Source organism: Pseudoliparis swirei, chromosome 6 (genome assembly GCF_029220125.1).
Source record: "Pseudoliparis swirei isolate HS2019 ecotype Mariana Trench chromosome 6, NWPU_hadal_v1, whole genome shotgun sequence".
In the NCBI taxonomy this organism is placed as follows: domain Eukaryota; kingdom Metazoa; phylum Chordata; class Actinopteri; order Perciformes; family Liparidae; genus Pseudoliparis; species Pseudoliparis swirei.
The window spans coordinates 9,355,508-9,375,169 of NC_079393.1; the positions used below are offsets into that span (position 1 = coordinate 9,355,508).

The 19,662-nt window shown below is 40.3% G+C and overlaps 1 protein-coding gene across 3 annotated transcripts; it reads left to right on the forward strand.

Annotated features, from left to right (window-relative positions):
• Window positions 1-171: 171 nt before the first annotated feature.
• tasor2 (transcription activation suppressor family member 2) lies at window positions 172-18,377 on the forward strand. 3 transcript variants are annotated; one of them, XM_056416765.1, is made up of 23 exons: window positions 172-595; window positions 893-1,041; window positions 1,187-1,282; window positions 1,363-1,435; window positions 2,931-3,022; window positions 3,115-3,252; window positions 3,408-3,541; window positions 3,632-3,648; window positions 3,883-3,982; window positions 4,097-4,191; window positions 4,315-4,421; window positions 4,862-4,934; window positions 5,068-5,139; window positions 5,231-7,375; window positions 7,762-7,797; window positions 7,882-8,509; window positions 8,706-9,153; window positions 10,682-14,182; window positions 15,733-15,855; window positions 16,462-16,615; window positions 16,721-16,826; window positions 17,098-17,279; window positions 17,765-18,377. In XM_056416765.1, exons 1-23 carry the CDS (start codon window positions 562-564, stop codon window positions 17,851-17,853), a joined length of 8,592 nt encoding a protein of 2,863 aa, XP_056272740.1. In that variant the 5' UTR covers window positions 172-561; the 3' UTR covers window positions 17,854-18,377. The 3 variants fall into 3 exon arrangements, with proteins under 3 accessions (XP_056272740.1, XP_056272738.1, XP_056272741.1); XM_056416763.1 differs by having other exon boundaries at window positions 7,762-8,509; XM_056416766.1 differs by lacking the exon at window positions 7,762-7,797 and having other exon boundaries at window positions 8,194-8,509.
• Window positions 18,378-19,662: the final 1,285 nt, after the last annotated feature.

Here is a 19,662-nt window from a genome sequence, read left to right on the forward strand (position 1 = left end):
AAAGTAACAGGCTGTGTGACGGGTAGAAACACGGGTTGTCTTCTCTTCGATGTCAGTTCGTTTGAAAGCTAGCAATCATTAATTATTCACTGAGAAGAGAACAACACACACACACACACACACACACACGCACAGGAGAAGAGAACCGCAGGCGCAGGCTAGCTTCACGAACACGACCAGTTTGGTGGAGACTTTCAAGATGGAGGTTACCCCTCGATGGGTTTCTGTTTCTATTTCGATAAGGTACTGTTGACGCGCGGACCACCCCTGTGTGAAGACCGAGGATCTGTCCTCGTTAAAAGGACGTTTTGCCCGATATGAGTGGATTTAAGTGGATGTTTTTCTTTCTCTGCGTTCAGGCTGGTGCTTATTTTCTGTAACTTCCTGGTTGTCGCATTAACATGTCAGTGGAAATTGCGGCGAAGGCTCAAGTTACTTTAAAAGGCTTCCCGGACGCAGGACTCATGGGACTTCATATGTCGTCTGCAATGTTTAACGACAGAGACAACTGTTTTCAACGAAGGCCGAAGGGAGAACGACAGATTTCATAAGTAGTCAGCAATGGAAAGTGGGAATGGTGGAACCTCGAGTAAAGGTGACGAGCTTTTTTTTCTCTCCTTCTCTTCTGTCCTCCGCGTGTAACTTTCACTTTAGGATTAACAAGAAATGTGCATCGAATATATATTGCCCATCAAACTATTTGTGGTATATACACCGACTGATGCTGTATGAGGAGACTAAAAGAAGGAAGCGAGCATTAGGTGTCGTGTCTCAGGGTACACAGAGTCCTAGCCTTGTGAAACTTTTTCCTTTTTGAAGAAAAGCGACAACGTAATGTTGTAAATTATCGCCTGTAATGCTAATGATTGTATTTCGGTTTGTCTACTTCCAGGTGTTTTAGTACCTGTCTCAGAAGGATGTGACGTCTTTCAAAGCAGTATTTTGACTCCACTTAAAAGTGCGTATTTGTACGAGGAGTCAAAACAGTCTTTCAGGTACACGTCTGCTGTCTTGGTACAAAATCCAGCACTTGAAGAAAAGGTCAGTCCAAATAATATTCCGCATTCACCAACATTTATACGTCATTACATGTAATGGTTAACCTTGAATATGATCACATTTAATTATTAGTGTCACAGGGTGTTCCAGCTTTCAAAACGGTGTCTTCTTACTTCTCTTTTATCAGTATAATGCTTTCCGAGAAAAGAGAAGAGAAGTAGGTTATTCAGAGGAGGATCTGAAGGAATCTTATGGGTTTTTGCTGTTTGAAGATACCAACCAGGTAAAAACACTGGCACACATGAGAACCATCATGCTCTAAACAAATCTCAGTGATTTATGCTCATTTGTATTTGTTTGAAGGCAAATGCACTAAGTGAAACTGGTGTGCTCCCTGGGAACAGCACATGTACAACTCTTGGAGATCCCTCGAAAGGTAATTAATGGGGATTTATGTTTTTTCTCTCATACTGCCTTATGTAAACCCATAGTGAGGTCACAGCGACATTTTACTACTGAGAGCACTGCCACGACCAACCTAGAGGTCATATTACAATGCAGTGGAGACCTAGAGATCTAAACAACAGTTTTTGTAAAATATAACATGGTTACTTGATTTCAAGTCAAAATAATTACAATAAACTATTCTTAATAAAAATGGTTTATCTAAAGTTATTATCTTGACAGCCTTATCCAGGACTTTGTTCATGCATGCAGCCTGTCCAAAGTATCTAATGGAGATCGAGCTGAGGAAAGGTCCATCTTGATAGTCTGGGTCACTGGTGCCTTTTGAAAGTGAAAGCAAGTTAAATAACTTTAAGAATGTATACAAATGAAAGTGGAAGATTTTTGCTGTGAAACAGAAACTAAATGTTGGTCCACAGGATAGGAACTCAACATTTAATTTAAGTTTCCCTCGAGCTGTTTCCTTGTGAAATTGATCTACTTAAACTAACATATTTTCTATGATGTTTTGCTTTATAACTACACATTTTGAATGTTTCCTCGCTAATATTATATTTATTATTCAACGTCCTTGTTTTTTTGTAAATGGTGGTATGAAACTGCGCATGAAAATAATAGCGTCACTGTGTCTCATGTTATTGAATGCAACAGCCTAACACAGGGTTAAGTTAGGTTGCACTTATCAGCCGTGCCTCTTCTCTGTTTGTGTTTATGACAGACTTCCTCAAATACCTTCACGTATCAGACACATTTATTTTTAACATTACCACTGCTTTTCTTGATGACCAAAAGAGACATTTTGAAGGGTTATACAGTCTGTTTCTTTTCTATGATGTAACTTTCTGCACTTTGTGTGCTGGTGAGGGAGTTCAAAAGACGCCCCGAACCTGCCAACCAGGTTTTATATTTGACGCCTTGTTAAGATTCCTCGTCTTGCTACCTGTGAGAACTTGAATCAATGCTCTCATTGTCAGGTTTCTTATGTATGTGCATTCATATGCAAATGTATTTTTTAATAAAATCCTCACCAAGATAGTAGTGAAAGTAACTATTATCATCCTATCATCTGGTGAGCATTAGAGGTACTTTCTCCTTCTGGAATCAATACAGTTGGTTGATTTGCCTTTTGGAAAATAAGAATTAAGAGCTTGATTATTAGTGCGAGTAAACTTTTTCCTAAAGTATCAAAGTTTTCACTCTTGGACTTTATTTTTTATCTTTAAATCTCTTGTTTAGTGGAGAGAAATTAATTCATAATGGCATAATGTAAAATTGTTTTGAGTTAATAGTTCAACTGGCAGTGGGTGAGGCCATTCAGATGGTAATGGTGTGTCCTTGTCAGCTGTGACACATTTGTCTTTCAGGGTGTGGCGTTGCTGCTGTAAAACATTCAGTCATTTGGAAAAGCACATTGAAGTTATTATAGTTTAACTCCCATGAAGTTAATTTTGTGTGTGTTTACTCAGGTGTGTACATATCAATGTACTCTGACTGTCTGGATCTTAACCGCTGGTACCATGGGAAGTCTGGCTACATTGCAATCATCAGGCTGACAAAGGTATTGGGACGGAGACATAAATTGTCGTCAGTTTACAAAAAATATATATATATGAATGAATAACATTATTGTCCTTTTGTTGTTACCAACAGGGTAGAGTTAAAAGGGTTTTAGAGAACTACACCCAGAAATTCACTGCGCCCACTGTGGAGTTTGACTGTCATATGTCCGAACAGTTGCCTTCAGTATCTTCCAAAACCAGCTCTTTTCTTGCCTTTGAGAGAACTCAGGTAAGTTGAGGCATTTAGCAAGTGATGGAAAACACATGCATTGATTGTACTTTGTTTTTCTTAGCAATCAGTGTATTGACACATCGACATGTTGATGAGCAAAGCATGAGGATACACACCAGGCAGCTCAAGTGTGTCTTGTTTTCTCCCTGCAGTATTACATGTATGAGCTGCTAGATGATGGAAGAAATGTGTCGACTCAATCTCCCAGTGCTGCCTGTCCTATTGCCATTGTATCATTCTCATATACGGATACTAAAGCAACACTCGAAGCACCACAGGAGAAAAGGTACTTACTTCAGCAACTCAGCTATGTTAAATTTCTGTAAAATGGAATTGAAGTCGCATTGATTAATTGTTTCCTGATTTGTCTTTTCAGTGTGGAGAAAAAACTCTGTAAGTATCATGTAATTAAAGACAAAGTTATTGTTTCTCTATATATATTGATGACAAAAATACAATAGTACTTCCAAGAGGTTTGGCACAATAAACAGCTCATATACAGCTACTGTCTAGTGAATATATATATATATATATATAGACACACACACTGCAATTTTCTAAAACGATATCCATTTACTTACAACTGTTAAAATATTTGTTTTATTTCATCTTTTTTTTGTGCTCCAGTTTGTCAATACTTTCCGTGGAGGGGTCAGCTTAAAATAGGCCCTCAGGTCTATGAGGTTGGGCTGCAATCTTCAGCAGGGGCCTTGATCCCTGCCGTACTGTAAGTTAAGATGTGCACATAGAAAATGAACACATTTTTTGTTCGTGAATGTCTTATATAATTTAGATTATTTTGTACATATTGTCTGCGCTTTGTCTTTTCTTTCCATTTAAGGCCACCCGTTGTTGAAATAAGCAGAGCCATTTCCATGTTGAACCTGCAACAGCTACTGCCAAGGGCGGTCTTTGAAACCTGCTTTACTGGAGAAGGTGTGCTTTGAGAGATTTGAAAAAAATCAGCCATATTACACATCTTTCAGGAATGCCTCAATACAATTCGTTGATTTATTGAACATTTCATTCATGAGTTTGGCTCTTTCTTATGTCTTTTAGTCTTTCTGAATGGCTTATACTTCAGTCTGTGTGAGTTGGTGTCTTCTGAGGTTGAGGGGAACCACTCTCTCTCTTTACTTCTGCGGGAGATCAAGGAGAAAGATCTTGTGAGTTTGTCGTCATCCAGAGATTGCAGTGTTTATTCAGTCATTCCATGAAATGTCAAACAATAGTCACAAAAATGCATCACAATTATTAATAATTAATTTTATTTGGTTTGTCTAGTTGTGAGCAACCAAAAGTATACCATTTAAACTCCTATAAAAGGCAGAAAACAAGATAAACCCTAACATTTACACAATTGATCCAAGCTGTTGATTGGTGTTTTTTTATCAATTCATAAACAACTATGAATTGATTTTTACAAAATTCATAATTTTTCTCTGTTTAGTTTGTGTAGTCTTCCGCACTGGAAATGTCCTATGTTTTACAACAGTCCGTCTCCTTTTTACATCATATATTTTATTGTGCTAAGTTATATAGTTTTTGTTGAATTTACTTGCGATCTAACATCCTAAAACTGACAAACATGCTTATTCACACACAGGCTCTCACTATTCAGCTGAATGATGGTGGTTTTCTCATCCTGTTGGACTCCTCACATTTCCTCAAATATGATGGTAAGATATTAAAATGATGACGGAGCACTATGCTGTCGGTTTAATTTTTTTTGTTGATTTCTATCTCTTTTTAACAAACATGATTCAACTTCATATAGGCTATATTGAAACATTTTTGCTTTGTTTTTTTCAGATACTGGGTCCAGTGCTACTGATGTCCTGCAAGGCATGTTTGTGTTTCCAAACTCACAAGTCATACAGAGAGGTGATTACAGCCTATGTTAACAGTGGATGTTGATATTTTGTATAAATACAAAGCAAAGATTTAACAGGTACACTTGCTCCATTTTTTACAGACACTAAATTTCGAGAGCGAAAGGTTGCCTTGTCATCCGAAATCCTGAAGATTCTACCGGTGCTAAGTTATGCAGAGGCCGAAGTTGAGAAAACACCTTTCGACCAAAGTGAAGAACTCTGTGAAGTGTTGATGCAGCATATGCAGACTTATGCAGCACTGATAAATCCTGGGTTGGCATCAAGTCCCACAAGAGAAGTCAGCATCTTTCCTGATCAATATGATGTGCCTGAGGCCCACAAGCACCTCTACTCTTCTCCGGAGTGGACTAACGAGGCATGGCAGAGGTTTAGGTCATACCTGAACAAACCAGACTCTTTTCAACTGCCAGTGTCCAATGCTTCAGAAATCCTGGCAGCTGGACAAGAGGAGAGAATGGAAGACCTTGATGATGATGTCTACATCTGTCTGTCATCTCCTGAGGAGCAACCAGCCAAACCTGATAGCATGGAGGAGTCAGAAGACCAGTTGACAGTCCAGAGATCTCCTGTAAACGGTGAAACACCTGTGGACAGTTGTATAACAAATGCAGAAGTTGACTTCACAAGTGTGCCACAAAATGTTGTACCAGGTGATGTGCAAGTTGGAGATGCAACCAAAGACACTGGCAAATCCAAGCTGAGAGTGCTAAATTTAACTAATGACATTGGGGCAAAAAATCTCCTGAATCCTTCTACATCAGATGACCTTCCTGCAGAGCTGATTGTCAGCATTACTTCGGCCGAGCAAACTATCACTAATGAGGGTTTAATTGGGATTGGTACTGTGTCTGCCACAAAGCTAAATGACTTTCAGCTTTCTGGTTTTTCAACAGCCAAATTACAAACGGAAGAAGTGAACTGTCTGAAGGAGGAGAATATTGCACCCAAAAAGTTTTGGGATTGCCCTAAATTCACAAAAAACAAACGGAGGGGACGCAGGGGACATTACAAGAGTCGGAAAAAGGTATCTAAAGCTTGCGTTGAAACTCCCACTTTACAAATGCCAGTAAAGGATGACGACTTAAAGAGTCGGAAGGCATTCCGGGCAAAGAAATCTTCAGGCCACCCGAAGTTCAGTCGTCCTTCAAATGTTGATCGGAGGAAAGTACAAATGCGAACGTGCAAATTTAGACAACTATCAATAAATAAAAAGGTAAACTCGGCTTCTGTTGGATTAGCAGTACCAGGCGAGGAAGAAACAGACCCTGGACAGCAGAGCTTCGAAAGCACTATTTTGATGGACGTTGAAGCTTATCCTCTGAGAAGGAAAACGGAGCGCTGGGACTTAAAGCCGGTCATCAGTGAATGTGGAAGAATATTGGTTCCTCATGGCACTGTAGATTTTGCTGATCAGATTAAGTTTTTAAAGGATAAACTTCAATCTACAAAAGATGAACAGTGTCTTGAAAAAATGTTGCTTGATACCTTTGTGAATGACTCGGATGAAATGGTGCAAGAGTCCGATCCTACTCTGGGGACAACAGTGGGCAAAACAGAGGCCACCACATTCAACAATGGAGGGAACCATCTTCGACATGGTGTCAACGATGTTATTTCTGAACACAGTATTTTAGTACGTTCAGATGATGGCACAGTTTCATTGACTTTGAATTCAGAGAGTAAGAAGCATTTTTCAAGGACTGATGGCACAGCAACTCCTCCCTCGGAAGCAGTTAAAGAAAAACACACTGATACCCTCTCCCCGGGAAAGATTGTAACAAAGGGCGAATATCTGTTGAGTAAATTGAAATCAGTTCTTCTACGAGGAAAGAGAAAAACGGATCTCCTCGTCTTAGAGGAAACGACTGCAGATGCTGCCCAAGACACTGAGCCCTGTCTCAAGATGGGCAAAGTTGACTTACAAGCTGGGAACCTGAAGAGTAATTGTGCAATTACAAGTGTCCAGGATACCAATGAGTGTGTCAAGGAAGTTTCAAAGATGCTCTCAGTTGACCCTATTTTTGCATATGCATTAGGTCTGACCCCGAGAGAGACAGTAGTTCAGATACAGAGAACTGAGGGTCGAGATACTCAACAAGAGCAAACTATTTTCGAAAAACAACTTCAAGTCATACAGAGGCCTCCACCAATCTTTCCGCGAAAAGGAAGGATTAAAACGCTCAAAAAGCATCAAGGCATCTCTACGGAATATGTTAAACAGAAATGTAAGTCATATCTATACATTTCTGCATGATTCTTTTGTATGATTTGTAGCATCTCAGTATTTGGCATGCAATCAAAACTAACTGACCATTTTCTTGGATCTGTCGCCTCTGCATCTGTCCTCAGCATGCTATTGCTGCCCTTCGTCTTTGCACGTTCTTCATTTGATTTTGCTTTCTTGCTTGTGCTACATTTTGCCTATCCTATGCATCTGCACCCAAAAGTTGCGTTATTGATTATTTTCAACCAATCCCTTTGTTTGAAACGATTACATAGTGTACAAGTTGGTGACCGGTTCCTGATAGTAATACATTGGTATATTTCAAATGCTTTCAATGTGCTACTTTTATTTTCATTCTATTTTCTCTCCTCTGTTTTGTCTTCACAGGGTGGTTACATTTTCAAACCCCAACTTGTATTGCAGGTGAAAAATTCAAAGAGTGTACTAGGGATAATTCTGTCAGGAAGACTGTTAAGGAACAAATTAACAGTGCTTGCTCATCTACAGATGCTTTGAGCTTACTTGCTGACTTGGCACTCAGTGCCAATAATGACCAGGTTCCACCACAACCAGACCCAGCACTTGAAAGAAAAACTGAGACAAGTTTGAAGAAATGTGAACTTTCAAAAGATCATACCAATGCTGAGCAAGAGTCAGTTCTTCATTCTCTGCTTAGACAGCCTGCTGCTAGACCCATGCAGCCTCTTGAGTCTACTTCACCAAACCATCTTGTGGAAGGCAGTGAATGGGTTGGTTTGGTATCTAAAGAACATGCTTACTCATTGCCCCCGTCTTCCTCTCTACTGTTGGGTTTGCCAGGTACACCTTTCCAGGTATCCCCTTTAAGTGGTTCTACTAGACTGCTGCGCCATCACCAGACAATGTATGGCAATGGAATTAAAACACTACCTACCTCTGTCGGACAGGAAGACGGGAGTGAACAAAACCACAGAACTCCAGAATACCTGAAAAAACACATGGTGCGCAGAAGGAAGTTCAGACACTCCCGCACCGTTGCTCACAAGGACGGATCTATCCAAGTCACAAAGCAATGGAAAGCAGACTATGACTTTGATCTGGACAGCAAGTTTTCAAATGACTCCAAGGATAGAACTATCGTCCGAGCTTTACATGGGTATGTACATTGTATTACTTATTTATACAAGGAATCTAAACATAATGGTATAACATGTATCTTTAGACTTCACATCATTTCAGTGCTATACTTGTTTTTATCAAGTTGACACGGTCATGGTCTCAATGTGTGGTAAAGTTGACTTCACTTATACAATTGAAAGAACTAATTTTTGTTAATTTCACATCTTTGATAGCTCTTGGGATTTCTCCATGCAAGACACCAGTGAAGAGGTGCGGCTCATTGTCCACATGTGGATAGGTCTGTTCTACAGCCGGTCAACATCCAGGTTCTTTAATGTTGACTCATCCGCATATCCAGAAGAGAGTGATTCTTTGTCAATTGGAACGGTATCTGCTCCAGCTCAGTTTGAGCTCAAGGCCAATTCATTTGCACATTCCCCAAGTATTACAGACACTTCGATTTCCAAAGTTTTGGACTTCAGCAAAAAAGAAGACTCTCTGTTGGACCAAGAATCTGGGATTTTGGATTTATCACTAAGAAACACCAATGCAGAGATTGTCAGGCTGGATCCACGAGCAAACAGAAAAGAGACTTCTGCGTCCATTGATCGGAAAGAAGCAAGTGAAACATTAAACGCACTCGAGTCATCTGTGGGACCACAGGAGGCAATCGCAATACAGGTTGGGATCCAATCATAATTTTACTTTAAAGACAAACTATTATGCATTTCATGGTTTTTTTCAGGATGTTCCAATTGTATTTTGAATATAGAAAAATTAAATGATCAGGTTTTTTTCCTTGCCATGCAGTAATAAAACATACAATCGTTGACATAATTAAGGGACTACCAATATAAACGTATTTAATGTTAGGATTTTGAGTAAGTTAAGTGTTACTGCATCTAAATGGCAGTCACAGGCTCCCTCTCGAAATCTGCATAGACCTTTTGGCCATAGCTCCGAACAGATGTCTCTGCAATGGAGACTTTGACTTGTCTACCAGGTTCTTCTGTACCACCATCTGATATAAACACTCTGACAAGCTATTTGGCACATAAGGACAAACAAAATGGTGGCTATCCTTTTATTCTATTGGGGATACTCCTAACACATCAGCATACAAGGCAAGCACCCTGGATGACTCCAGACAATGAGAGTCAAGCTTCTATCCAGGAGCTGAGAGATGTGCCCAACTACGTCTAGTTGGTGCTATTCTGCCTCAATTCCTCCCACCAAATGTAACATTCCACATACTGATTGCTGGTTTCAGTGGTTAGTGATCAACTAGACAAGGCCTTTGCCTGCTGCCAAACGACCCATGTACTATCCATTTTTTAGGGGGAGGGGGGACTGAGGCACGGTCCAGCCCCAGCGTGGCCCATTTACCATATTCTGGATACGGTGGCTATATCCTGTTTTGGCCTTCCCATAAGGGTGTTCAAATCACTCTTACTGGTGTAGAGACGTGGATCAATTGGCAATGGGAGACCCTTCCAATAACTATTGTCCCTGACAACGCAGCGCCCATGCAAACCAATAATCAATACATACTCCTGGGAGAGCAACAAAAGATTATCTGCATTTGATGTAAGGTTGAGCTTGAGAGATATCCAATCCCATCTTTTATTCTTTTTAATCCTACCCAATGGGTAGTCTAATGGACATCCATTCCATCTCCTGAAGCCTCCAATGGTTTGCACTGTAAGACTATATACTAGAAAGAGTATTGATGTTTGTGTACTCGTGTCCAAGAGCCCTGTACAGTGTCCAACATGTCTGTCTTGTGCCACACTCTGGTGATGCATACCATACTGCTGATGTACTACAGGGATTTAACCAACTGAATGTATTTATTGTATCAGGGTTCTGTGTGATTGGTGGGTATAAAATAGATCAGTGGACAGAAAAGCAGGGACATTTAATGCCAAAATGGGTACTTTGTTTATGACTGATGCACCTGCTTGTATTGCAGCAACTATCTTCATGAAGAAATGTTAACCCTGAAATTGCCATTTCTATATACAATGATAATTTTAAGGGTGAAGTATAGCTTTAATATCTACATTATTTTTTAAAACCTGTGTGGTTCACTTTCTAATTGTGATTTACAGTATTCATTAGAAACCTTGAAAAAATCACGGTTTTCATGTGAACAAATGCTATTTGTCCTTGATGTAATTCTTATTCTGTTTTATTTTTATACTTCCAGCATTCCAAACAGATGGTACACTCCACAGAGATCATAAATGAGGTGAATGATGTCAGAACTGCCTATGAAAAGAAGACGTCTTTTACCGCATTGGAAAAAGCTGGGAGTCTGGAGCATACCGATCTCCCATCTTGTAAAGGGGATGAAACGCTCATTTCTGTACGACAAGAAATGGAAACGGTGTCCGTTCAGCCAGAAAATAATCAAACGGCTTCAGGAATGAGTCAGGTGTTACATGGATACAACAATAAGAAGACTGATAGTAATGATGGGATGGAATTCAGAATTTGGAATTCAGAATCGACAGAGATGAGTTTAGCAAAAAAACATGAAAGGGATTCATCCAAATCTGGAATGGACGATGAGGTTGACTCCAACAGAGAAGCAGGTGATGTGCTTCATACAAATGAGCACGATGAAACTGAATCCAAAGATGGGGAAAACTGGAAAGTGAAAGAAAAGCCATATCAAGAAGGCAATGTAGAACTGTCTCCAGAAGTGACTCATGCAAATGAGGATCCAACAAACGAAGAATTGGGTGTTGTGTGCAGTGGAAATGTTTTGGAAAATGAGAAGCAGTTGCCTACAGAGGAGCCAAAAGCATTTTCACCAGACAAGGCTGAAAATGGAAATGATGATATGGAAGTGATGAAAGCTGAAGATCACATTGGAAAAGAAGATGGACTTGATGAGAAAGACAGTTGCGTTTCACCTCTGCAAACTGACAGGGATTTAAATGCTCAACCAGTACCTATGATGTGCGATGGCCCAGACTCGGTAAAGATGGATTGCATCACAGAGAGTCATCCGAAACCACTATTGGATGAGCAACCACCTCAAGCTGACAACAAAGAAGATGCCTGCCATGCTTTGCAGTTAAGAAAGCTGTGTGCAAACGTCAATGTGTTGACAAATGAACTTGCCATTTCAAAAAACTTTACTCATCCTCCATCAGAAATGAATCCTTTACCTGAAGAACCTGCAGTTGAGAAAAGTTTAGAACAAAATATTTGTTTGGCAGATAACGTACATTATCAGAAGCCAGAATTACCCATGTCTGATGACAACAAGTGCAAAGACGGGCCTATTTCCCAGACAAATGACAAAGCAATGCCTAACTTCAATTGGAGTGCTGATGATCATGAAGATCTGGATACCAAATCAATTAAAGGAGACCAAGAAGCTGATAACACAACTGAAAAAAATGTATTTCATCATCAGCCTCATTCCCCGCAGTGTGAAGCTGAAGGGGAACTGACTAAAGAAACCAATCTCAAACAGATCGACAAAACAAATGAGACATTGGAAAAGATCCATAGTATGGTTGTAATTCCATTTATTGGAATAGACGCCTCTGGGGAGGATACCGTACAACCACATGATTCACAAATGCAAAGTAAGGGTGAAAAAGTTGTCCAGGAAGAAATACCATTCATCAGTGAAACTACCTCCAATGAAACTGACCTACCTACGGGAGAATGCAGAGAATCAAAAATGGACACTCAGAAGGCAAAACTGTCTATTGGCAAAATATTACTATCAGATATTGATGCAAGTAATACAAACCACTCTGGAACTGAGTCTGACAACCAAAGCACCACCCCTACTATGGATGAAAAACCATATGAGTACTTGGCTTGCTCTGCTTATCCTCTGACTCAGAAACATCTAAGCAGAAGCTCAACATCCATGAAGGATGAGATGCCTCACAGGTCTCCAGTTAACTGTGATGCCAACCATCAACCTGACCTTCATCCTGATCTTGAACTAAGAGCTCTGAGAGTTCTACAAAGTATAGACAAGTTCCTTTCCAAATCAAGGCACAGTGATGCATCCAGCGAGATAGAAACCTCTGATATGAAACTCACTCTTGATGAATCCGTCAAACCCAGAAGCAAGAACGTCACAACTTGCTTTGCTCCAAGCCATACCTCATTTAACTCTAGTGACAAGAGAATGAGCGATACAGCACCAGCTTTGGTGTCAGCTTCTACCTCACAAGAAATTAACACAGAATCGGCAGATCCCTTTCTTATATCCCCGTTCAAAAGTAAATTAGAGGAAGTTCTTGGTGTTAAGTTGCTGCTACAAACTGACTCATCAGTTGAAGACTATTCTGAAAGAACAGATACGATACAGGAAACCTACCCAGGGCAAGAATATGATCAACCCTACATATCTGGTCCCTCTACTGAGAGTTTACAGGCTATCGACTCAAATGTTGACCAAGATATACATACAACTACATCACAGAACAATTTAAATCAAGAAGCACGGTCTTACAGTCAGCGTCCTGTCATGGCAGTGAAACCATGTCAGAGTGATGAAAATCAAGGAATCTCTAAAGAGAGACAAATTGAAAACGCTGTAATGTCACATTTCTCCAAAAATAAGCAGACTGAAAACCCCAAAGTCACATACACCATACCCACTACCTTGCTCTTGGTGAGAAACACAGAAAGTCTCGATAGAACTTCTGAAGGAGTAAATGAGGTCGAACAAGAGGCCAGTGAGCTTTCTACAAAGAGCAGTTGGTTATCAAATGTTCGTGACAGTAAGTCACAAGACATTTCAAAACTCAACCAAATTCCATCATCTCTACCTGTGCAGTCTTTAAAATCTGAAAATGGTTCCTTAATGTTCAATGATGGAAACCAAGGTTCAGTTGAGAAAATTGGGCAAACAATTAAAAAGAGCATCCAGATGATTCAGAAAGACTGCTCTGATGCATCAACTTCACATGCAGATCACCACGATGGTGCCGTAAGAGACGACGGTCTTTTCCTGCAACCTCACAGCTCACTCATTTGTACGGTCTATAACACCACCCGGAAGAGATCGTATTCTTTTCTGGAGCAGGTTTCTCAGAGGTGCATACAAGATGACCTCACTGTGGCGTCGATGGAGCAGGAGTGCCTTATCTTCTCAGACAAAATGAAGCATCTTCTGAAAAGGAGTAAGAGCGGACCCATCGGTCAACTAGACACGTCTGACAAACTGGATTTGTCTTGCGCCAGTCCTGTAACTGTGCACTTTTGCAGTTTAGAGGAGCAGGAGGATTCAGTGGATCACTTGAACGCACATTTGAACACACAGCCACGTGTTGGACAGAAAATCAAGGTGGACATGTCCGAGAGGAAAGACCTGACGGAGAAGGAAAAGACTTTGCGCCTTCAAAACATTTCTCCGGGAACAGGGGACCCAGTGGAACATCCTGGAGTTTCTGGAGTGACTTCAGAGTGTGCCAGGCTGTACAAGGCAATGATGACTGAGGCGTGTGCTGCCAAAAAGGTGCCATCCAAACCTCAGAGCTTCACAATGGATAGAGGTCACCCAAAGACTGAAACTGGCAACCATTTTGACTTCTATGATGAAATGAAGAAAGAGCTGGATAAAAGTTTTCGCAGTAATCTGAATTCAGTTGTGAAGAATTCCTGTAAAACAAAGTCCAGATTCTACATATTAGTGACGTCAGATGATGCCTTCTTTGAGGAAACCAAGGTAAGACCAGTTTCAACACACTTCCACCTGCAGAATATCTATTGACGATGTTTCTTCAAAATGTCCATTCACACTTCTCAGTCTACCTCTGAAGAAGAAGCAATTCACCTGCGCTTCATCTGTATGATCAGTATGTTCCCACAGTTCCTCCAAATATGGCTAAATATTCTTCGAAATTAGTCCTCACATTATCCTTATTTGACTTTCTTCTGTCCTAGCTTACTTTGTGGCCAAACCAATGTTACACTTAGAAAACCAGCAATAGACTAGGAATGGTTGAGTCCTGGTTACCTTCGCATTGAAAATGCCGGAAGGTTATGTTTTGATCGCTGTGTATTTATTTATTTGTATGCGTGTTATTCGCAAAACTCAAAAAGTATTGAACCGAATCGCATGAAATTTGGTGGGATGATTGTTTATTATCCGGGGACCAGTTGATGAGATTTTGGGATCGATCGGGTCAAAGGTCAAAGGTCAAAGGTCATGAACAGGTCAAAATCTTTCGCAGAACTCAAAAAGTATTGAACCGAATCGCATGAAATTTGGTGGGATGATTGTTTATTATCCGGGGACCAGTTGATTAGATTTTGGGATCGATCGGGTCAAAGGTCAAGGTCAAAGGTCATGAACAGCTCAAAATGTTCTTGAATCGCATGAAATTTGGTGGGATGATTGTTTATTATCCGGGGACCAGTTGATTAGATTTTGGGATCGGTCGGGTCAAAGGTCAAGGTCAAAGGTCATGAACAGGTCAAAATGTTCTTGAATCGCATGAAATTTGGTGGGATGATTGGTTATTATCCGGGGACCATTTGATTAGATTTTAGGATCAATCGGGTCAAAGGTCAAACTCTTTTTTTACCATAGCACGATACATTTTTGTCCAATTGGCATGCAACTAATGCCAAAATGTTCATAATTCAATGCCCAATCTTGTGATATGCGAAGGTATGCGCTCTACCGAGTGCCCATTCTAGTTCATTGCTGTTGAGACGATATCTATACTATACCTCCATATTTTCACGACAAGAGCCTAATTAAAGTGTCAGCTGGCTGGAGAGTTCGCTAATTCCTGTTGGCTACATTGTATTTCATGTTATTTTCATTGATTATTATAGTATTATTACTGGAAACAACTCAGCCATCTTTTAAATAGTTACGTTTCCAGTCTGATATTGAGCGCTGATATCTACGTGGTATGTTTCCATGACGAAAGGTTGCCGTTAGCACAGTGTCACTCTTTGCGTCCGAGTTCTCTGCCATCATTAACGTTGTTGATGTTGGGCTTGACCTACCATTTCATTTTCAGTTAATGGAAGTGATTTTGCATAATTTGGTGCATTCAGTGTGAGGTAGAGGCAGTCACAATAAAATATTTATTTTTATATTTGAGTGTTTTCATCACTACATTTATTTGACCAGTTATTTTCGTTTACATATTTGCAAACACAAAATATTTAAAAGCAAGACGGGATTCATTTGTATGTAAAACAAGCTTATGTAAAATGGTTGGTAACATTTTGGAAATGTCTTTCCTGATTTTCAAAAAGGCACAGTTGGAGGCCGAGGGCCACACTGCTGTACAGCCATCCCAGTTCTTCCTTACTGAGGAAAGTTCTTCATCTCTACTCATCATCCTCAGGAATGAAGACATTGCAGAGCACATTTGTGAGGTAATGGATCAGCTGGTGAAAAAGATTATGACAGAAGCAACAATCTGTCTCCTTTGCCTCCTCCTAGTGCTCCGAATGGCAATTGGAAGATTCCTTCGCACTCGAAGGAAAACAACCAATCGGAGCCGAGGAGTCTCTGACGCAGTGGTCATGGCTGTTAGCAACTATGAATTCCAATTCAACTGTTAAACCAGGCAGCGTTGATCAAGAATGAATCAATATCTTGTTACAGCATTGCCCATATCTTCATATATCATATATATTGTGTACTGTTAAGCTGTAGAATGAGTGTTTATGAAAACGGTCACGCCAAACCCAAGCACTGCCCACTGGAAAATAGGCACACATTAACATAACCTTGATTCATATTGATTAGTGTTTTACAGTTTGATGGTAATTCCCGAGCCGTGATTAACAGCTGTGTTGAGATTCCTCGGCTCTCGTCGTAGTTTCTCTTCTGGTTGGGTGGAATCCTGCAAACACCATATTTTTTGGCACTACAGGGAGATTTTATTTTCCACAGATAATCTGTTTTATACTTTGAGCAAATATAATAAAATATGATTTTTTTATAAAAGTTACCAATTGAGCTTTCTGCGATTTCAGGTCCCACATTTGCTGAAGCTGAAGACGTCACCAGGTGTGCAGTTTGCTGGAATTGACGAACCGGATGATGTTGTGAACCTCACCCACCAGGAGCTCTTCAAGAGGGGTGGCTTCCTCATGTTCCACAGGGCAGCGCTGGAGCCCCTCAGCCTTTGTATGTGCACTTTGTACTGACTAGCAACGTTGAAAACAATATATATATATTTGTCATTTCATCGTTCAGGTAAACTCATGATATACATTTTGTATAAATTTAAAGGCAACTTGAAAAAAATGTCAGAAATCTTGCAAGAGCTCAGCGGAACGGGGAAGTGGAAATGGATGATGCACTACGGAGACAGCCGGCGGCTGAAAGAAAATGCGAGGTAAGGGTTAGCTTTGGAAAAATGACGACAACAAAATCTTGTTTCTCACTTCCCTGTTGAGTGGTTACACAGGAGCCAGGTGTTTCAGGTTTTTTTTTTTTTTTACAGTTTTTCCATAATACTAATTTACATTTGATTTGATAGCTCATACACAGTTGCCATACAGTGTTTTCTATCCTTTTATAAAAGACTGATGGTGATTTAGCACTTAATAAAATCCTTTCTGCTCAAAGGTTTCCTGTCTGAACATGATGTCTCTTCTCACATCCAGGTTAAGTGTCGAGGCGAAGGAGAAGAAACACTTCCTCAACTTTTGCCAAGAAGCTGGACTATTGGAGGTCTTGCCTTATCATGAGTGTGACCTCATGTCAAGAGATCTGCCCGACTATCTCACGTGTTTGGTCCGTTTGCAGGTCCAGAATATATCGGCCCGTTACCCTGTTTTTATAACCGGTGAGACACTAATGCACAGATACACTTTACACCCACTGAGTCTCATGATACTGTGGGTGTATTTTGAAGGAGTTTTAAAAACATCTCTGATTCATACAAAGAGGGAAGGCTTTCAGGACTTCAGTGCCTGAAAATGACCATGTTATTGGATATTATTCTCCATGCAGTCATTCTTTAAACCAATCAAAATCTTAAGCCAAATTGATGGCGCAGATGGCAGTAAGGGAGATGAATACCACATGAGATACTTTGCTGATGTTATTCATCCGGTGAGTCGGACATGAAATAGATCCCCACGTTTTGGGTGTCGACTCATTGTGTGGATGACGCTGTAAAGGTTTCTTCTCATGCCATCAACCTGCCACAGCAGATGGAAATTAGCCTTTACATGAACGCATGTGCTGGTCAATGAATGTGCATTAACCCTTCTTGAATACATTAACATAATAAACATAAGGATTGACATGTTTTTCTTACTCTCACAGATGCAGCAGCAGACAGCGCATTTGGAAAGAATGGAATTTTGACGATGACTTTCCAATCTTTCCTGACGTATTCTCCAAGCGAAACATGAACAGCCTGAGCTGCACAAAGCCAGATAACACTCAAGCTCTGCAACTGACCAACTCACTGGATGTGAGAAGAAACCTTAAACCTGCCATTGTATGGTGATTTCAAACATACTACATTGTATGTAGCAATAATTGTTGACTTGTTTTGTTTCATGTGTCCTCTAAGTTATCATTTTGTTCATGGATATGACACAAATGTCAATATACAGGCAGATGTACTGTATATAATGTATGCGTTTTGTAATATATTTTGTATTGGTTTTTTTACAGTTTATATTTGGTGTTCTTTTCAATCTTGACTTCTTACATTTGCAGCACAATCATTATTACTGTAAAAACACTTTGACAAAAATGCTAAATCAGGCTGTTTTCAAATGTATGTTTTATATATTTTATTATACTGTTAACTGTTTCAGGTTCCTGTTAGTGACCCTTAACTACAGTGTTGATAAGGAGCACCATTACTAAGAAATAAATATTTATATTTCATGACTCAATTTGACTGAAAATAAAGATGTTTCTTTAATTGTTTTGCTTTTAAGAAATCTCCCAGGCTGAGTCTGAAGACGCATAGACCACCCTAATGGAATAAAGACATGCGCCAATGATAACTATGGAAGGATTGAAATGGCCTGTTCCTTAACATAGCAAATTAACTGTATCAATGATGTGTGTGTGTGTGTGTAGGTAAATTAAAACACTCATAAATACATAATGGAAAAGTATAAGTAAGAACTTTAACCAGAAGAGGGCCTCACTGAGGTTACAAATCTCTTTGACAGGCGTGTTCTGGAGAAGACAGCAGCAGCACGGCACACAGAGGTTGTGAAACCTTAACTGTTGCAATTCAATTCAGTTTATTTGTATAGCCAATTTCACAAATTACAAATTTGTCTCGGAGTGCTTTACAATCTGTACACATAGACATCCCTGTCCCAAAACCTCGCATCGGATCAGGAAAAACTCCCAAATAACCCTTCAGAAGAAACCTTCAGGAGAGCAACAGAGGAGGATCCCTCTCCAGGATGGACAGGTGCAATAGATGTCATGTGTACAGAAGGACAGATTTAGAGTTTAAATACATTCAATGAATGTGACAGTGTATGAATAGTTCGTAGTAGGCATATTCCAAGATGGAGACCTCCACGATCCATCAGGCAGATGGCGGTAGAGAGGAGGAGTGGGCGGAGCCTCAACAGTGGGCGGAGTCTCAACAGGACAGTGGCGTAGTCGGTAGCAGGAATTCCACGACCCAGACCTCGATGATCCATCAGCAGATAGGATCTATGCCGTCTCATAGGGTCCGATGACCCCATGAGACGTGAAGTCAAAAGGACTCCGGGGAGAAAGCAGAGTTAGTAACGTGTGATTGAGAGATGAAAATTCATCCCTAAGGTGAGAAAAAAGAGGAGATAGGTACTCAGTGCATCCTAAAACGTCCCCCAGCAGCTATAAGCCTATAGCAGCATATCAAGGGGCTGGACCAGGTGAACCTGATTCAGCCCTAACTATAAGCTCTGTCAAAGAGGAAAGTCTTAAGTCTAATCTCTGCCTCCCAGACTGAAATTGGAAGCTGGTTCCATAAAAGAGGAGCTTGATAAAAGGCATATGAATTACAGAATATGTGATTCAGAGATATGATCAGAAGGATAATATGAAATTAAACAAACTAGAAAGGTGCAATCAGTTGAGTGCAGATCTCTGCAGGGTGTCTGCAACACCACGGCTGTAATGTTTGACTGAATGACCCTCAGCTGTCTCATCACCATGTCCAGGCTGCAAGTGTATCACACGGGTTTATCATTCGCACG

Coding starts and splice junctions, on each gene's coding strand:
- tasor2 (XM_056416763.1), top strand. CDS start 562: ATGGAAAGTGGGAATGGTGGAACCTCGAGTAAAG. Junction 1,283..1,362: donor TGTTTGAAGATACCAACCAG/GTAAAAACACTG, acceptor ATTTGTTTGAAG/GCAAATGCACTAAGTGAAAC. Junction 5,140..5,230: donor CTCACAAGTCATACAGAGAG/GTGATTACAGCC, acceptor CATTTTTTACAG/ACACTAAATTTCGAGAGCGA.